This window comes from Staurois parvus, unplaced genomic scaffold (assembly GCF_062004578.1).
Source record: "Staurois parvus isolate SC_StPar_1 unplaced genomic scaffold, SC_StPar_1.0 ptg000449l, whole genome shotgun sequence".
In the NCBI taxonomy this organism is placed as follows: domain Eukaryota; kingdom Metazoa; phylum Chordata; class Amphibia; order Anura; family Ranidae; genus Staurois; species Staurois parvus.
Window position 1 is genome coordinate 5,650,097 of NW_028318245.1, and position 20,498 is coordinate 5,670,594.

At 42.7% G+C, this 20,498-nt stretch overlaps 2 protein-coding genes across 2 annotated transcripts in view; both read left to right on the forward strand.

Annotated features, from left to right (window-relative positions):
• Window positions 1–20,498, forward strand: part of LOC149453441 (uncharacterized) — a 283,142-nt gene that overhangs the window by 209,440 nt on the left and 53,204 nt on the right. The window lies entirely within an intron of this gene.
• Window positions 7,405–20,498, forward strand: part of LOC149453451 (NACHT, LRR and PYD domains-containing protein 3-like) — a 34,527-nt gene continuing 21,433 nt past the window's right edge. Inside the window, exons 1-6 of the mRNA XM_089688199.1 lie at window positions 7,405–7,510; window positions 10,346–10,403; window positions 12,583–12,882; window positions 14,780–14,818; window positions 16,053–17,742; window positions 20,376–20,483. Of these exons, the coding sequence (XP_089544325.1) occupies window positions 10,382–10,403; window positions 12,583–12,882; window positions 14,780–14,818; window positions 16,053–17,742; window positions 20,376–20,483 (2,159 nt within the window). The 5' untranslated portion in view covers window positions 7,405–7,510; window positions 10,346–10,381. The remainder of the gene's footprint in view (window positions 7,511–10,345; window positions 10,404–12,582; window positions 12,883–14,779; window positions 14,819–16,052; window positions 17,743–20,375; window positions 20,484–20,498) is intronic.

A 20,498-nucleotide genomic window follows, 5' to 3' on the forward strand; every position in this document is an offset into this window, starting at 1 on the left:
TGTAATATCAATATATTTTTTTTTCCATTTTTCTTTTTTCTCTATTATTATTTTTTTTATATTTTTGTATATATTATTTTTTTATATTTTTATGATTTTTAATTTTTAATTTTTTATTTTATTTTTTCTATTTTCTATATTTATTTTTCATTTTTCTATTTTTATTTTTTATCTCCATTTTAATTTACATATTTTTTCTACATTATTTTTTATTTTATTTTTTAATTTTCTCTGTGTAATAAATGTTTTGTGATTGTTTTTTTTTATATATATATATTAACGATTATGTATTGTATTTACCTATTTTGTTTCACTATCTGTATATCATTTTTTGTAAAGGAATCTCACGTCTAGATCACAGAGGATGAGGGATGGATCGTGGGCGTGTATTAGCAGCATCGATGGAAATGGTTCATTAACCATGCATTGTAGTGGGAGTTATTTTATGGAGATTTGCATAGGAGATTGAATCGAGCTCACCCTGAGCTGTATAAATGTCGGCTAGTGACTGAAGGCGGTGTCTTGAGAACGCCCTGTGGGTGGGGCGAAACGCGGTGACGTACTTCCGGTCCACCGTCATTCTGGTTCACGTCATTTCCGGTGCTTGGAACGCACACCGAGTGATGCGGTTCAAGCGGCCATCTTAGAGGTGGAAGGTTGTTCATCCTGTGCAGACACTACAGAAGCGTGAGATCCCTATATTTTGCAACTGTGGAAAGTGGTTATTTTGAAGCCATCTAGGCTATTAAACAAGGCTTTTAATTATATTTAAACATGTGAGTGGCCTTATTCTATCTTTCTATTCTATATAAAGTGGCAGTATTACATTGAGGAATTTATGGAGGAATAAAGTGGAGTCGATTAATATACCCAATCAGTGTGAAAAAAGAAGATTTGATCTCTTTTGGAGGGGGTATAGGATCCCTTATATCCTATAAGGCTCATTACTCACCTCTATCTGGTGAGTGCGGTTAATATAATTTCTCACGTGGTGGATAGGTGGAAGCACATTTCGAAAAATTTATTATTGATTTCAATGGGAATAAGAACTTATTTTCACATGGACACTTGATTTTATATATTTTTTTATATTTTTTATTTTTTTATTTATTTACTTGTGTAATTTTGTTTGTAGATTTTGCGCTGTTTTTTGTTGTTAATCATTGGTGTTTATTCACTGTTGCACAGCTGCATAATCACTTAGGATTTGTTTTTTGGCGCTGGGATATATATATTTTTTTACTACGTAGTGTACAATTTCAACCATGGGAGCCGATTTGCTCCTTTCATGAGGGGTCAGGCTCGGAGACGCGTAGTTATAGCAGCAGATCAGGGGTGTCAAACTGGTGGCCCTCCAGCTGTTGCGAAACTACAAGTCCCATCATGCCTCTGCCTTTGGTAGTCACGCTTGTAACTGTCAATCTTGCAATGCCTCATGGGTCTTGTAGTTTGGCAACAGCTGGAGGGCCGCCAGTTTGACACCCGTGCCTTAGGGGATGTGATGTGACTAATTAGCCTTCTGTACCATATAGACCAGGGGTGTCAAACTGGCGGCCCTCAAGCTGGTGCCAAACTACAAGTCCCCTCATGCTTCTGGGAGTCATGCTTGTAACTGTCAGTCTTGCCATGCCTCATGGGACTTGTAGTTTGGCCACAGCTGGAGGGCCACCAGTTTGACACCCGTGTTGTAGAGAGACTCCCACCGACCAACCAGATGAGTATACAAGCAGGTCACCGGAGGTCTAAGCACTTACCAGAATTCACCAGAGCTCCTGAGGGTGGAGATGGGTTTTGCTGGGTGTAAGCACCGGGTCGTGGTCCTCAGGTTCGCCCCACCCAGAGACGGGCAAGCCGGGGTCCAGTAGCAAATATAGCAGGTAGGGATCAAACAGAAGTGTAGCTGGTAACAAATGGTTGCAGGTTGGGATCAAACAGAAGAGTAGCCGGTAACACGTGGTTGCAGGTTGGAATCAAGCAGACATGTGGTTGAGGAACAAGCCAAGTTCAACCACGAGTGGTGGTGAAGATGCAGCCGTCAGCAGGAGCCAGACCTTGGCTGTAGAAAAGCACAATAATCTGGCAAACCGGAAGTGCGAAGGCATGGCTCATGGAGGAAATCCATGGGAGGAGCAAGTTTCACCGGACGCCAGACCGAAGGTAAGGGTGTCCAAGTAATCAGGGAAGGAGCTGTCCAGCATTTCAGGTGGCTTTGCAAGAAGATCTACTGCCAGACACAGCAGAGGTTGTGGGTTCAGATCCCACTCCTGACACCAGGTGACTTGGCTACCAGCTGACCTCCAGCCTTTCCTTCAGGAATGAATGGGAGGACAGTTGTATTGGCTCCTCCCCTCTACTAAAACTGCTTCCTCTGATTTCCCCGCACACTGCGAGCTTCTCACAGTGTGCATTAGAAGCTGCAGCAAGTCAGAGAGAGCTCCGCCTCGTTTCCTGCCTGGAGGACATCCGGCATCATCTAGCCTGACTTTCTCTCTTTCGTTCATTGGATTTCAACTCTTTTAGTCACAAAGGCTCAGCATCATGTTTCCCAGGGCGGTCTGCACAGCCCGCCTAGGAACATCCACTCCTCCAGATTGACACCCGCCCATCAGGGCATTGTGATATTTGCATAACTCCTCCCAAGAACCTGCCCACTGCTTGCATCACAGCTGAGGACTCTTGGCAGGAGAACTGAGGCAGGCTAATATTTTGCCTTCCCTGGTTTCTCCCCTACCCCCTCATCAAGATGCTAATGACATTGATAGCATTTCTGATCTCATTAGATGATGTCATCACTGGGTCTCTTTGCTTCACTATACAATGCAGGCATATCATGGCTGGTGGGAGGGGCTATACATTGCTTCCTGAACACACCACAGCCAGTTCCCACAAAGGGTCAGTCAGTATCAGATTGCCCCTCCGCACTATCATACTCCCATTTTTAGTTGCTGATCACTGCCATTACTAGTGTATAAAAAAAAATAAAAAATTAAAAGCTCCAGTATATCCCATATGGAAGAAAAATATATTTGAAACATATTTTAAAAATATTCTTCCCAAATATATTGCCATATATTTGAAATACTACAATTTTGGCCATAATCAATATATTTCAAAATATATTTCAATAAATATATATATATATATTCTGTATGTTAAAATACGTTTTTATTACAAAATATATGAAACATATTTTTAAAAATACATTTCAAATATACTGTATGTCTTTAAAAATACAAATCTACATTTTTGGAATGCATTTACAAATATATGTTAACATGACTTTTTTATATGTTAAAAAAAATCTGAAGAATATATTTTAAAAAATATATATTTTTAAAAATATATATATTTTTTAAATATATTCTTCAGATTTTTTTAACATGTAAAAAAGTCATTTTAACATATATTTTTACATATATTTGTAAATGCGTTCCAAAAATGTAGATTTGTTGTTCTAAAGACACACAGTATATTTGAAATGTACTTTTAAAAATATTTTCATATTTTTTTTATAAAAACGCATTTCAACATACAGTATATATATTTATTGAAATATATTTTGAAATATATTGAATACGGCCAAAATTTTAGTATTTCAAATATATGGCAATATATTTGGGAAGAATATTTTTTATATATATTTAAAATATATTTTTCTTCCAAGTGGGATATCGCATAGTTTGTAGACGCTATAACTTTCGCACAAACCAAATAAATATACACTTATTGGAATTATTTTTTTTTACTAAATATATATAGCAGAATACCTTTTGGCCTAAATTTATGAAGACATTTGATTTTGTAAATGTTTTTATTAAATATGTTTAGAGCAAAATGTTCAGTCTTTTTTTTGTTTATTTAATAAAAACTCCAGTGGTGATCAAATACCACCAGAAAAAAGCTCTATTTGTGGAAAAAATAAATTTTCATTTGGGTACAGTACTGCATGACCATGCAATTGTCAGCTAAAGTGGTTGTAAAGGCAGAAGGTTTTTTTTTACCTTCATGCATTCTATGCATGAAGGTATAAAACCTTTTGTGTGCAGCAGCCCCCCCCCCCCCCCCAGCTCCCCTCATACTCACCTGAGCCCCATCGCAATCCAGTGATGTGCATGAGAGCCTCTGGGGACCCTCACTCCTTATTGGCTGAGGCAGCAGCAGAAGCCACTGGTCTCACTGCTGTCAATCAAAGACAGTGGGCCAATGAGGAGAGAGAGGGGGCAGGGACAAGCTGTGGCTCTGTGTGTGAATGGACACGCAGAGCAGCGGCTCGGGAGTGCGCCTGCTTGGGTGCCCCCATAACAAGCTGCTTGCTGTGGGGGCACCTGGCAGGAGGTAGGGGCCAGAAGCATCAGTGGGGGACCCAAGAAGAGGAGGATCAGGGCTGCTCTGTGCAAAACCATTACACAGAGCTGGTAAGTATGACATGTTTGGCATTTAAAAAAAAAAAAGACAAGCCTTTAATATCACTTTAAAGTAGCGCAGTGCTAAATAGCAAAAAATGGCCTGGTCATGAAGGGGGTAAAACCTTCTGGAGCTTAAGTAGTTAAAGTGGATGTATAGCTGAAACACTTTTTTTCCCCCACTTAGGATATAGTAGGGAAGGGTTAAAACACCTGTTAGTTTTTTTTTGCCATGTGTGTGCTGTTCCAGAGATTTCCCATCACTTCCTGTTCTGTAAAATGCCACAGGAAGTGAAGAAATCCCTCTAATGTTAGGTGAGTTGCCATTCCTAGACAGTTGTCATTGGAGGATTTCTCCTCCAGAACTTGAAGATTTCTCCTCTGGAACTAGATTTCTCCTCTAGAATTTTGAAGATTTCTCCTCTAGAACGTTGAAGATTTCTCCTCTAGAACTGTGAAGATTTCTCCTCTAGAACTAGAAGATTTCTCCTCTAGAACTTTGAAGATTTCTCCTCTAGAAATAGATTTTTCCTCTAGAACTTTGAAGATTTCTCATCTAGAACTAGAAGATTTCTCCTCTAGAACTAGAAGGGTTCTCCTCTGGAAATAGAAGATTTCTCCTCTAGAATTAGAAGATTTCTCCTCTAGAACTGTGAAGATTTCTCCTCTAGAACTTTGAAGATTTCTCCTCTAGAACTAGAAGATTTCTCCTCTGGAAATAGAAGATACCTCCTCTACAACTAGAAGATTTCTCCTCTAGAACTAGACTTCTCCTGCAGAAATAGAAAATTTCTCCTCTAGAACTAGATATCTCTTCTAGAACTAGAAGAGGTCTCCTTTAAGTCTGTTCTGGTGACTCAAAAGTCTTCTGATTTCAGCCCCGATGACGGCGGTCACCAAGCCAAAAAAAGCAGCTGAATTGCACAGACAGCTGGGGGATTTTAATGGGAAATAGAAAATTTCTCCTCTAGAACAAGAACATTTCTCCTCTAGAACTAGAAGATTTCTTCTCTAGAACTAGAAGATCTCTCCTCTGGAAATAGAAAATCTCTCCTGTAGAACAAGAAGATTTATCCTCTAGAACTAGAAGATTTCTTCTCTAGAACTAGAAGATCTCTCCTCTGGAAATAGAAAATCTCTCCTGTAGAACAAGAAGATTTATCCTCTAGAACTAGATTTCTCCTCCTGAAATAGAAGATTTCCCTTCTAGAACTTGAAAATTTCTCCTCCAGAAATAATTTCTCCTCTAGAACTAGATTTCTCTAGATTTAGAAGATCTCTCCTCTGGAAATAGAAAAGTTATCCTCTAGATCAAGAAGACTTCCCTTCTAGAACTAGAAGATTTCTCTTCCAGTAATAGAGGTTTTCTCCTCTAGAACTAGATTTTTTCATCTAGAACTAGAAGATGTCTCCTCTAGTTCTGTTCTGGTGACTCAAAAGTCTTCTTCTGATTTCAGCCCCGATGACAGTGGTCACCAAGCCACATAAAGCAGCTGCATTGCACAGACAGCTGGGGGATTGTAATGAGAAATAGAAAATTTCTCCTCTAAAAATAGATTTCTCCTCTAGAACTAGAAGATTTCTTCTCTAGAACTAGAAGATTTCTTCTCTAGAACTAGAAGATCTCTCCTCTAGAAATAGAAAATTTCTCCTATAGAACAATAAGATTTATCCTCCAGAACTAGATTTCTCTTCTAGAACTAGATTTCTCCTCTAGAACAAGAAGATTTCTCCTCCAGAAATAGAATATTTCTCTATAACTAGATTTCTCCTCTAGAACTAGAAGATTTCTCCTCTAGAACTAGATTTCTCCTCTAGAACCAGAAGATGTCTCCTCTAGTTCTGTTCTGGTCACTCCAAAGTCTTCTTCTGATTTCAGCTCTGATGATGTCAGGAATGGACTTGCCAGTAATGGTGGGACTCACCTGCCTTGTGGGCTGCAGTACCAGGGCTGGCCAGTGGGTGCTCTCAGCAATCAGAGACTCAACCCTGCAGTCAGCCAAACACCTGAAGCTGATTACGGAGGTGTATTTAAGGGATGGCCAGACCTGCAGTCTGGGCCTTGGTGTGTGGTTTTCCATGGGCCCCTGTATCTTGTTACCTGCATTCCTGTTCCTGCCTGACTGACTCGTTGCCGACCCAGCCTGATCCGGACCTCTGCTGACTTCTCCTGTTTGATCCCTGGCTTGTGACCCCGACCATTCTCTGCCTGACCCCCTGTACCTACCTGCCCGTTAGTTGCTGTACCCGGCTCGTGACCTGACTACTCTCTGCCTGCTCCTCCTGTTCCTACCTGCCCGATTGTTATTGACCCGGCCTGCCTGACGACGCTTGCATTGTATGTATTGTTATCTGTGGGTGGTTTGGTTTGGTTTGTTTGCACTGTGTTATGTTTTAGTATTGCACTGCGTTTTGTATTGTCAGTATTAATAAATTATATTGTTTATAACATCTGAAGCCTGCGTCAGTTCACATACCTCTGGTCATACCCGGAGCCCTGACAGATGACTGCAGTCACCAAGCCACATAAAGCAGCTGAATTCCGCAGACAGCTGGAGGATTGTAATGGTAAGGGATGACGCTGTGATATTAATAGGAAGGAAACGGTTTACTGGAAGATTGTGTACATCAATTGCGAAATCCTTCACAGAACATGCAAGTGTGAAATTAAGGGATGGATCCACAAAGTTGTACAAATTCTGGTCTAGATCAGCAAAGGTCTGCAGTGCGTAGCACTGATAAAACCTTCCCTTACACCAGGGGTCTGCATTAGGGGGTCTAGTTATAAATGTTTTCACACAAGATTCACACAACTTTCATCCAGGATGCACACATATTTTCCAGTTGACTCTGATTAGAAAAATGATAATGTGCACTCGTAGGAGGTCCATCTCTGTGGTGACGCTTGGCTTGGATCTAGTCCCGTCCAATGAAGGTCCAGTGTGAAGAAGAAGCTTCTTCCAGTTCCTGCAGCTGTGTGCTTAATCCCAACTGTCTGTGGTCTACCAGTGATTGCACAATACTCAGAAAAGCCTCAGAAAGGGGAAGTCTTGATAGGGAAGTGCAATTGAACAAGTAATATAGAAAGGATTCGATTCAGCCGAGAGGTAAGACCTTCTCCATATTTATCTGCATCCATGAATTTATTCCATGTTGTATAGGTCAGGGGTCGCCAATTTTTTGAAACAAAGGGTCAGTTTACTGCCCCTCAATCTTTAGGGGAGCTGGACTGTGGCCAGTGGGAGTAGAGAATACCCTGGAATTGGTGGGAGTAAACAGTGCCATAGGCTTGGTATTCAATGGGAGTAAAAAAAATTACATGCTTAGTCTTATTGGGAGGAATAGTGCCCCACCATTGGTGTCAGTGGGAGTAATAGTGCCCCATCATATGTGTCAGTGGGAGGAATAGTGCCCTATCATTGGTATCAGTGGGAGGAATAGTTCCCCATCATTGGTGTTAGTGGGAGGAATAGTGCCCCATCATTGGTGTTAGTGGGAGGAATAGTGCCCCAACATTGGTATCAGTGGGAGGAATAGTGCCCCATCATTGGTATCAGTGGGAGGAATAGCGCCCCATCATTGGTGTCAGTGGGAGGAATAGTGCCCCATCATTGGTGTCAGTGGGAGGAATAGTTCCCCATCATTGTTTTAGTGGGAGGAATAGTGCCCCATCATTGGTGTTAGTGGGAGGAATAGTGCCCCATCATTGGTATGAGTGGGAGGAATAGTGCCCCATCATTGGTATCAGTGGGAGGAATAGATCCCCATCATTGGTGTTAGTGTGAAGAATAGAGCCCTATCATTGGTGTCAGTGGGAAAATTAGTAGCCTCATCTCTGATGTCAATGGCAGGAAAAGTGCCCCATTCTTGATGTCAGTGGGAGGAATAGTGCCCCATCATTGGTGTCAGTGGGAAAATTAGTAGCCCCATCTCTGGTGTCAATGGCAGGAAGAGTACCCCACTCTTGATGCCAGTGGGAGGAATACTGCCCCATCTTTGGCATCAGTGGGACAAACAGTGTCCCATCATTGTTGTCAGTGGGAGAATTAGTAGCCCCATCTCTGGTGTCAGTGGCAGGCAGAGTACCCATTATTGGTCACCAAAGATCCATTATCTCCTGCACTCAAGGACTCAGATCAAACAGGCGTTAGTGACAAGCAGCGTGTTGTGTATTCATCCACTGGTGATCAGAGGTTGTGCAGCTCTATCATGAAGCTGGGGAAGCTTAATAAAACTGTAGAGGAAGATGAAAGAAAGAGCGCACAAACCTTGCACATTACCTCAATAAATAGTGACTAATTTTATTAATAAGGAAATATACTCACAAAATGATTGTGTAACAGGCATAAGTAACCATAATCCAAACAGGGTTACAGGTAAATCAAAAAGGGGGGGGGGGGGGTGAAGGCTAACGCGTTTCGAAGGGTGCTCCCTTCTTCATCAGAGCTGGGTTTGGCAGATAGAAACTTCAGTATGGCAGAGTTCCCATGGCAAGGAGATATTCAGCCACTGAGTGTCAGTATTACAGCAGTTCAGCCTGTTCACTAAACAGGCTGAACTGCTGTAATACTGACACTCAGTGGCTGAATATCTCCTTGCCATGGGAACTCTGCCATACTGAAGTTTCTATCTGCCAAACCCAGCTCTGATGAAGAAGGGAGCACCCTTCGAAACGCGTTAGCCTTCATCCCCCCCTTTTTGATTTACCTGTAACCCTGTTTGGATTATGGTTACTTATGCCTGTTATACAATCATTTTGTGAGTATATTTCCTTATTAATAAAATTAGTCACTATTTATTGAGGTAATGCGCAAGGTTTGTGCGCTCTTTCTTTCATCTTCCTCTACCCATTATTGGTGTCAGTGTGAGGAATAGTGCCCCATCATAGGTGAAGTGGGAGGAATAGACCCCCATCATTGGTGTCAGTGGGAAAATTAGTAGCCTCATCTCTGATGTCAATGGCAGGAAGAGTACCCTATTCACCTTTGTAACATGATTCAGCACACCAGGCTTCACCTTTGACACCTGACACAGCCCACCACGCTTCACCTTTGAAACCTGACTCAGCCCACTTCGCTTCACCTTTGACACCTGACTCAGCCCACCAGGCTTTGCCTTTGACATCTGAATCAGCCCACCCGGCTTCACCTTTGACACCTGACCCAGCGAGACAGGCTTCACCTTGGACACCCAACTCAGCCTACCAGGCTTCACCTTTGCAACTTGATTCAGCCCACCAGACTTCCGCTTTGACACCTGACTCAGCCCACCAGGCTTCACCTTTGACACCTGACTCAGCCCACCAGGCTTCAACTTTGACATCTGAATCAGCCCACCTGACTTCACCTTTGACTCCTGACCCAGGCCACCAGTTTTCACCTTAGACAAACTCAACCAACCATGCCTCACCTTTGACATGTGACTCATCCCACCAGGCTTCTCCTTTGCAAAGTGATTCAGCCAACCAGGCTTCAGCTTTGACACCTGACTCAGCTCACCAGGCTTCACCTTTGAAACCTGACACAGCCCACTTGACTTCACTTTTGACACCTGACTTAGCCCATCCGGCTTCACCTTTGACAACTGACCCAGCAGGACAAGTTTCACCTTGGACACCCAACTCAGTCCATCAGGCTTCACCTTTGCAACTTGATTCAGTCCACCAGGCTTCCGCTTTGACACCTGATTCAGCCCACCAGGCTTTGCCTTGGACACCTGACTCAGCCCACCAGGCTTCACCTTGGACACCTGACTCAGCCCTCCAGGCTTTGCCTTTGACCAAAATATTGATTTTTGAGTAGACTGACTCTTTCATATGTCCTCCTGATATGCTTTGAAATAGGTCTTACATAACTAATTGAATGATTTATACTTTTCTCTGTGTTCTGGTGCATCTCCGGACCTCAAGTAATTATTGTCTCTGGATACCATATGCCTTCTAGATAATGGAAGTGCCAGATTTCTTGTGATCGTCCATTATGGCGTCCTCTATGCTGCAAGGTGAGTCACACCTTTTCTATGATTTGAACATCTTCTATTCCTTTTTTGTCTCAGTTTTTTTCATCCTTAAATACACTGCTCTAAAGTTTGCAAGTAGAGAATTGGAAAAATTCAAAGATAATATTGTAGGTAGACTTCTAAAGACACCATTTTATCCACTAATGTATTTTTTTTCCAACTTATTTGAAGTAATTATCTATAATGTATTTATGGGTTAGTCATTCACTAGGTGAAATCAGCCCTGCAGTGGGAGGGTCTGCTGATTAAAACTGATTGTCAGGAGAAGACACCTATAAGGATCTACAGGAATAGGAGAGCTCAGGAGGTGGAGCAGTGGTACGAGTAACACAGACTCCTTGTGTGTGGACATATAAGGCAACAGTAGTGTATTTATATTATTTTTAGACATCTTGTGGCATATAAAACTGCTTAAAACGTTTAGTGAAGATGTACTTGATATTCATAGACCCACAGACTTTTCCCAATGCCCCCTCCCCCCTAAAACATGCGCACATCACCCCCATACTCAAAAAGCCCTCCCTGGACCCCACTGACCTCAACAACCTCAGACCAATTTCCCTGCTGCCACTCACTTCCAAGCTCCTTGAGCGCTTGGTCTTCGATCGCCTAAGCGCCCACCTAACTGACAGCAACCTCCTTGACCCACTACAGTCCAGCTTCCGTCCCCTACACTCCACCGAAACTGCCCTCCTCAAAATCACCAACGATCTACTAACCGCCAAAGCCAAAGGCGACTACTCTGTCCTCCTCCTCCTAGACCTCTCCGCGGCCTTTGACACAGTCGACCACCCCCTCCTCCTTAATAAACTACTCTCCCTTGGCATCAGAGACACCACTCTCTCCTGGTTCTCGTCCTATCTATCCCAACGCTCCTTCAGCGTTTCCTACAACGATGCCACCTCCTCTTCCCTCCCCCTCTCTGTTGGGGTCCCTCAGGGCTCTGTCCTTGGACCCCTTCTCTTCTCCATCTACACCTCCTCCCTTGGCAAACTCATACACTCCCACGGCTTCAATTACCACCTCTACGCTGATGATACTCAAATCTACCTATCCACCCCTCACCTCACCCCCACATTCTCCGCCCGCATCACTCACCTCCTAAACGACATCTCTGACTGGATGTCGCTCCATTTCCTCAAGCTCAACCTCTCCAAAACCGAGCTTCTCGTCTTCCCCCCAGCCCGCGCCCCCCCATTCTTTCCATCACTACCAACAACACCACCATCAATCCCGCCCAGCAAGCCAAGGTCCTTGGCGTCATTCTGGACTCAAACCTTTCCTTTCAACCTCATATCAAATCACTTACAAACACATGCAGGCTCCACCTCCGGAACATCGCCAAGATACGCTCCTTCCTTACCCCAGACACCACTAAACTACTCGTACACTCCCTGATTATCTCACGCCTTGACTACTGCAACTCCCTCCTCACCGGCCTACCCCAGTGCAGGCTCTCCCCGCTTTAGACCATCCTGAACTCAGCGGCCAGACTCATCCACCTCACCAGCCGCTCCACCTCTGCCACCCCCCTCTGCCTCTCCCTCCACTGGCTCCCCATTGCCCAACGCATTAAATTCAAATTGCTCACCCTGACCTATAAGGCCATTCACAACACTGCCCCTAACTACCTCACCGACCTGATTCCCAGGTACCACCCTACCCGTACCCTTCGCTCTTCACAGGACCTCCGTCTATCTTGCTCCCTGGTCTCCTCCCACGCACAACTGCAAGACTTCTCCAGGTCCTCCCCCATCCTCTGGAACTCACTACCCCAATCCATCAGACTGTCACCTTCCCTCCTCACCTTCAGGCGCTCCCTGAAAACCCACCTCTTCAGGGAAGCCTACCCCACCCTCACCTAACAGCCGCTGCCCTTCCCTCCTCCTACCACTCCATCCCCCACAGCCGTTTCCTCCTGTGCCTCTACCCCCTCCCTCCTAGATTGTAAGCTCGAAAGAGTAGGGCCCTCTTACCCCTTGTGTACTGTTTGATGTTACTGTTCTGTTTCATGTATTGTCCCCCCCTCTACTGTACAGCGCTGAGCAAACCCTTTGGCGCTATATAAACTCGATAAATAAATAAATAAATATTACCTCGTTTAGGTGCCATCTCTTTTTTCTCCTCCCCTGCTTGCCTGCACTCACTCTTTATATTTCAGGTCCCGCCCCTGAGGATTGGGGTGGGAGTTTGACAAGCAGTGATCTCATGATCGCTTCCCTAGAGGACCTGGAAGGCAGAGATTTTGAGCGTTTTAAAGATAAACTGTCAGATTTCTCCTACAAGGACATACGTCCAGTTCCACGTGGACCTCTAGAAAATGCGAATCGGGTTGTTACAAAGAACCTTCTCATCAATTTTTATGGAGAAGCGGCAGCGCTGGATGTGACTGTAAAGGTTCTGAGATTAATCTCCCTAATGGGACCAGCTGAAGAACTTCAGATGAAGATTGGACAACATGGTGAGTTTGAGTCTTGAGTAACTCTGAAACATGTTCTTTGCTTTCTTTCTATTTTTGAATGTATGTGCTAAATTTATTAAATATATTATTCTGATACTTCTTTTGGTGTTACTGCCACCAGAAGTCACATACATAAACAAACACTTTTGGGTACAGAATGATTGGAAAAGCCAAGCTAAAAAAGAGATAACATTGCACCCTCGCAGGGGTCTTATAGGTGGCCTTAGAACAGGTTTGAAAGGATAACATATGCATCTGAACGCTACCAAAATTTGAAACCATATTGAGGGAGGTTGATTAAACTCGGAACTGTGCATACGTTTTCCCTGTACCTTTGGCTAGAGAACAGCATAAATCGGTGGGAAGCTTGTGAATTAGTCCTAAGGGTCAAGTTCCCAAGCGAATGTGGTAGGGGCGTTGTACTGCAATTGGTTCCACTGAGTTGTACCACCCTCTAGCGTGCTATAGTATTAGTGTAGGCAAATCTATTGTGTATAACTCATTGTAACTGTGTGAGTCTGTAATTAGGTTGGATTCCTGCAGGTCAGGCTGGGTGACTCAGCAGGTTGGGACTCTATTGCCTCCACCTTGTTCTGAAGGACCATGGAAGCTTTCATAATCCAGTGGGCAGAAGGGGTAGAGACCTAAATGTGCATGTTTATTGGGGTCCGACCAATCCCAGGCTTGGAGGCCCTGGTAGTGTGCTAAGGCTAACCCATACTGTAAATATGGGAGAGCCATGCGAATTGGGGAGTCGGATGGAAGATGGAGTGCTGAGGCTGTCGGTGGCCCCCTAGGTCTAGGGGTGGCTGCCTCCAGGCTTGGCTCGGGCTGGCTCAGGAAGGTCTATTCAGCATCACGGTTTGAACAGGATCATTGCCTGGGAGTGGTGGGAACAAGGAGGACAGAGTGAGAACATCAGCACACCCAGGGATTCACAAGGGGAGAGACTGCCACATGTAGCAAGCTTTAAAAGGACGGCACTGTGCCTAACCCATTATCCTTGTCCCGGGAGATCTTCAGAACAGCCAGGAGGGCTGGTAGTGTCTGCAGGCTGCGGAGCTGGGAGCAGTTCTACAGGGGAGAGGAGATACTTCTGCATGTGCTTTGCAAAAATCTGTGCTAAGGTTCAGAGGGGCCTAAGAGTCCTTAGCTCATAAGGGACTTTTGCTACTGATCCATAATGACTGACCGCATTCAAAGAGAACAGTCAGTCAAGTTGGGTATCCCATAATCCCTATTACCCTATCCAAGTTATATCCCTAATAAAAATAACAAAAACCAAGCTTGTGGACTGTTCATTGATTGTGGATGCAAGTGTGGAAAAATGCGTGTTGCCTGGCTTTGCAAAGCTTAGGGGGAACCCAGAAACACAGTGGCCCTCAAGAGGGTAGAGATACAGAGTAAAAATGAAAATGGGAAGGAGTAAACAGATTGTAACGAACAAGTAGGAAATTAAGAAAAAAAGAGATGAAAGGAAACAGGTAAAGGGAAGAAAGGGGGTCTACCACGTGGGACACTTTAACATGACCCCTAATATAGGTAAATAGACAAATGAGTAGTCACCGCCTGAGTCAAAGTTGGGTCAGTTGCAAGGTAAATTGAGTGAATGGATGGTTGTCCAGCCATGGCTGCCATAGAAAGGAATTTGTCATGGAAAACCAACGTTACTTATGAAAGGGTGGGCTACCAATGTTCCTGAGTCAGCTGTGCAACCCTATGCTGCTACTGACATCTTGTTCACAATTTTGCACTTGTCCATGGTTGCAAGCATGGTCAAGATCATGTTCTACTACTTACTGCGTATCTACAATTTGTATTGCGGAGATGTACTGAATCTGTTTTTTTTTCATGCATACATACACTTTAATTATGACATTATCTGCTTTTGTTTTAGGTGCAATAAAGACAAAGTCATTGGATAACAAAATAGAGGGTATGTCCAACTTGTAAAAAAAGCTCTGTGATAGGATCTTATACATTAGTGTCTGGTTTGGCTGATGTTTCTTAAAATGTTCCTAAACCCTGGACCCCGCATTCACTATATCTGCTGTCCCCAGACCCCGCATTCACTATATCCACTCTCTTAAGGCCCTGCATTCACTATATCCACTCTCCCCGGACCCGACATTCACTATATCCGCTCTCCCCGGACCCAACATTCATTATATCTGCTCTCCCTGGACCCCGCATTCACTATATCCGCTCTCCCAAGACCCTGCATTCACTGTATCCTCTTCCCCGGACCCAGCATTCACTATATTCGCTCTCCCAGGACCCCATATTCACTATATCTGCTCTTCCCGGTGCCCCGCATTCACTATATCCGCTCTCCCTGGACCCCACATTCACTATATCCGCTCTTCCCGGACCCCGCATTCACTATATCTGCTCTCCCCGGACCCTGCATTCACTATATCTGCTCTCCCCGGACCCGGTATTCACTATATCCGCTCTCCCTGGACCCCACATTCACTATATCTGCTCTCCCCAGACACCGCATTCACTATATCTGCTCTCCCCGGACCCTGAATTCACTATATCCACTCTGCCTGGGCCAAGTATTCACTGCTGAGACAAGGTGGGGACAAGATGAGGGGGGTGCCACAGCTGTAGGAGAGGTGTGAGAGCCACGTGAAATTGCCTGGTGGGCTGAATTTGGCTTGTGGGCCTTGTGTTTGACAAATATTGTTGAGAAGAACATTTGTCTTAATCCAGTCTTTAGGTCATGGTCATATCTTGGTCATGGTCATTTTTTGGCCATGGTCTTTTCCTGGTTTTCTGTCATGTTGGGTATACTACAGGGTCCAAGGAACATCTTCCAATAATCCACAAACTGTATAAATTGGAAAACCTTGATTGCACTGGCTACTTTTCTTTACAATTAGCTTTTATTTCCAGAAGCCAGAAAAGTCAACACAAAGAATTAACACCCTATTCTCTACGAGATACGTATTTATTATGCATAGGCCTGTGTGGATGACAAATAGACAAATGTGATTTGCTTTTCACATTAGTTTGAGATGTTTCCTAGATTATTTAGAATGAATTGCAGGTGTGTTTCTTGTTCTGAAGTGGATAAAAGCCTTCTACACAGGCTTTATGTTGTTGCTGTTGTAAATGATTACAGATGTTTGATCATTCCTTCTTTTTTCGTTGGTCTTAAGCAGATTTCAGAAAAAGGTACATGGCTTTAATGAAGGAAAGATATCAGAGTCATAGAGATGGAAATGCCTGCTTAGGAGAGGCCGTCTATCTAGACAAGAGGTACACAAAACTATTGATAATAAAGAAACAACGGAATATAAAGGAGAGGGAACATGAAATCATAAGCCTGGGCCAAAGACATCTGGAGATAATGGATGAACGGTCTTCAAGTCAATATTCCCCAATCACCATAGATAGGCTGTTTGATCCAGATGAAGATGGCATAGTCCCCAAAGTCGTTGTGCTGCAAGGACCCGCCGGTGTTGGAAAAACCATGACCTCCCGGAAAATCATTCTGGAGTGGGCCAATGGGAATTTTTACCAAGACAAATTTCATTTCATTTTTTACATGAGCTGTAGGGAGCTTAACAACCTCAAGGGTGACATAAGCCTAGCTGGACTTGTACGTAAATTTTGCCACATCAGTTGTGAAAGAGACCTTCTCAAGTCAATCCTAGGCGATTCTCCCAAACTACTTTTACTTGTGGATGGATTTGATGAGTTGATATGGACTTCAGTTAGTGATACAGAGGTTTGTGAAGATCCTTTTCAGGAGACTAGTAAAGAAATCCTTTTAAATAGTATCTTCAGACAATCCTGTCTCTGGGGAGCTTCGGTAATCATCACCACAAGGCCATACTCACTGGAACAGCTACATGAACTTTTTCTATCTCCCCGACATGTTGAAATTCTGGGGTTCCTGGGGAGTGACCGCGAGCAATTTTTTTACGGTTTCTTTCCAGCAAAAGAACAAGCCGAACTTGCTCTCAGTAATGTAAAGGAAAACGATACCCTCTTTACCATGTGTGCCATCCCAATTACTTGCTGGATTGTATGCACGGTAATAAAACAACAGATGGCGGAGAGACAAAGAGAAATCAATTGTAAGACCACCACATCGATCTACCTGTTGTATCTGAAGAGTTTATTGAAATATCACTGTAGGAATTCCAACCAATCAGTCATTAAATGTGTTAGGAAAATTTGCGCGTTGGCCAACGAAGGTGTCTGGAGTCAGAAAATCCTGTTTGAAGAAGATGACCTCAGAAGACACAAACTCTCAATAACAGACTTTGAGTCAGTCTTTCTAAATGAAAACATTTTTCAAAGGGACGTTGAAGCTCAAACCTGTTACAGTTTCATCCATCTGACTGTCCAGGAGTTCTTTGCTGCCCTCTACTATGTGGTGGGAAATAAAATGAAAATCCCTTCTATGGCATCTGCAAAAAATGCCCAAATAAAGAAGTTACTGGAAGAAGGGAAATATAAGTCACACCTACAATTAACAATACAGTTCCTGTTTGGGCTTTTCAGTGAAAAACAACAAAAAGAAACGGGGACATTTTTGGGCTATGATCAATTTTCGTTTAGGGAAAATTCTGCGATGGTGGATTGGCTGATAAAGAACTTTAATTACAAACTGAGTTTCAAGTACTTATATGAGGCTCAGGACGAGGATTTAATTGGACGGATAATGGGTCACTTTCGAGATTTAAGGATCATCAGTCCAGGGCATAACTTTGACTACAGGGCTTTGTCCTACTGTTTGAAGAACAGCAGAAACGAGCACCAAATTACTTTTATCAACTCCAAAATAGGCCCCAAAACACGGGCCCTCTTGTCTACAGCTCTCCACAAGTGTTCACGGGTTCGGTAAGTGCACATCATTATTGACTGGAGCAAATAAACCACAAAACACATTTAGCTAAATGCACCGGCTTCTTTTTTTAAGGCTTACTAAAAGCAAAAAACATTTTTTTCTTAATTTTGGATGGAGTGCAGAAGGATTAGAACACCTGTCAATTTTTATTGCTGTCTGTACCCCCGTTAAGAAGATTCACCCTATTTCTCCTGTTTATCGTTATCGTTGAAAGTGAAAGTAAAAGAAAACCCCAAATTTTGGGCTGTCCCCAGAAAGGTAAAAGGGGAAAGATTCACCCTCTCTATTTCTCCTGCTTACCATTATTGTTGAAAATGAAAGTTAAAGAAAACCCCAAATTTTGGGTTGTCCCCAGAAAGGTAAAAGGGAGAAAGATTCACCCTCTCTATTTCTCCTGTTTACCATTATCGTTGAAAGTGAAAGTAAAAGAAAACCCCAAATTTTGGGCTGTCCCCAGAAAGGTAAAAGGGGAAAGATTCACCCTCTCTATTTCTCCTGTTTACCATTATCGTTGAAAGTGAAAGTAAAAGAAAACCCCAAATTTTGGGTTGTCCCCAGAAAGGCAAAAAGGCGAAATATTCTCCCTCTCTACTTCTCCTGTTTACCATTATGGTTGAAAGTGAAAGTAAAAGAAAACCCCACATTTTGGGTTGTGCCCAGAAAGGTAAAAGGGAGAAAGATTCACCCTATGTCTCCTGTTTACCATTATCGTTGAAAGTGAAAGTAAAAGAAAACCCCAAATTATGGGTTGTTCCTGAAAGGTAAAAAGGGGAAAGATTCACCCCCTCTACTTCTCCTGTTTACTGTTATAGTTGAAAGTGAAAGTAAAATAAAACCCAAAATTTTGGGTTGTCCCCAGAAAGGTACAAGTTTGAAAGAGTCACCCTCTCTATTTTTCCTGTTTACCATTATCGTTGAAAGTGAAAGTAAAAGAAAACCCCAAATTTTGGGTTGTCCCCAGAAAGGTAAATGGGGTGAATATCTTCCAATGGGGACCTGGGGAATTCTCTTAATTTGACGGGATATCCTCTCACTTCCTGTTTTGGCTATGGGACAGGAAGTGAAGGGAAATCTCTGCAAATAGCGAAAAAAAAATCTGAAAGGGGTTATAATTCTCCCTTGCTCTAGCCAAAATAAAAGAATAAAAGGTTTTGACTATTGTTCTACTTTAAAGATTAAAATATCCAGTGTGTCAGTGTATCATTAGCCTGATAGCCATTTCTCAGGAAAGTAAAACACATCAAAGTCACCTAAAATGAACCGAAGCACCTGCAAAGTGTATGAATTAAACATATCTAAAAGTTGACTAAACTCCCTCCCAGAAAAGACCAATTATGACACATACTTCGTAGCAAAAAATGTAGGACGGGTCATGTTTTTTTTCTTATCCCTATCGATTCCTGTCAGTAAAGAGGACTTATAGTCGGAGGCTAATGCAGCACTTACCAAACAACAACAAAGGAGAATTCCCAGCTCAACTTGCCAGCCAGCCTTCAACAAACCGAATTGTCACGTCTAACAGTTCTTGGTAAAACCAGGGGTTTAGTTGGCACACATTTGCAAATACATGTAAAAAGTAAAGTTGAGTGAGCGCTATTGTTAAATTACAGCTGCTAGAACACGAAAAGGTACCATAAAACCTCCAAAAACAGATAATCATAAAAGGCAGTGCAGCGCTGTTAAATGAATGTGCAAAAATTCCTACTAAACAAAGTTAGTAATACTGTATATCTTAATTCATATAAAGTGCAAATCATGCAAATACTGAAACAACACTCCACCATAGATGCAATAAATATAAAGTGCAGAAGAACATATAAGACCACAGATGAGTGGTTACAGTGGCAAGTATGTGAGAACAAGTCCAAGCAGTAAACTTGAAGATTGTAGCAGATCTCAGCTCAAGGTGCTCTATTCCTCTAGATCAGGAGTGACAAATGATGTGAGTGAAAATAAGTGAATTGCGCACTCACCAGATGTACGCTATACATACGCCTTTGAGATCACTTTTATCTCATCCGATCAGCCAGATCAATCACTCCCAGGTATGGTCAGGTTCCTGCTCCTGTTCCCTTCAGGGTCCCTCAAATGGTATCACTGCCTCAGGACACTTCTAAAACGGCTTCTGTGAGACTCACAGAGAGCCCAAGAATAATGCCACATAGCATGATACGGCATTCAATAGGGTATTTATTCCAGATAAGGTGCAAAACATACAAGAAAAAATGAAGACAAATGACCATGTGTACAAGATGGCCGCCAGCGGCGGTGTGACATCAGGATGCTGTAGGCCCTTACCCTGACGTGTAGTCATAGGGTGCAGGCTTCCGAATATATATATATGTGTGTATATATATATATATATATATATATATATATACATATACAGTATATACATACACACACACACATATATATATATACTGGTGTGTGTGCGCGTGTATATATATATATATATATACAGTATATATATATACATATATATAAATTATCTATCTACACATACATATACATATAATTTATTTATTTAATATAGGAGCGCTTGTGATCATCTATTTTAATTTGGACTCTGTCGGAATATCTTCTAACATCATTTTGTGTATTCAATACTTTCCATTCTTTTCAGGTTTACACACTGCTTGCTTCTGTACAACGAAGATGATGAAATCTTGCCTTATGTCAACTCCAGTCTTGAAGGTTTATTTAATTCTCAATGTGGAATTCGGAAACTTGTGTAAGTTACAGTGTG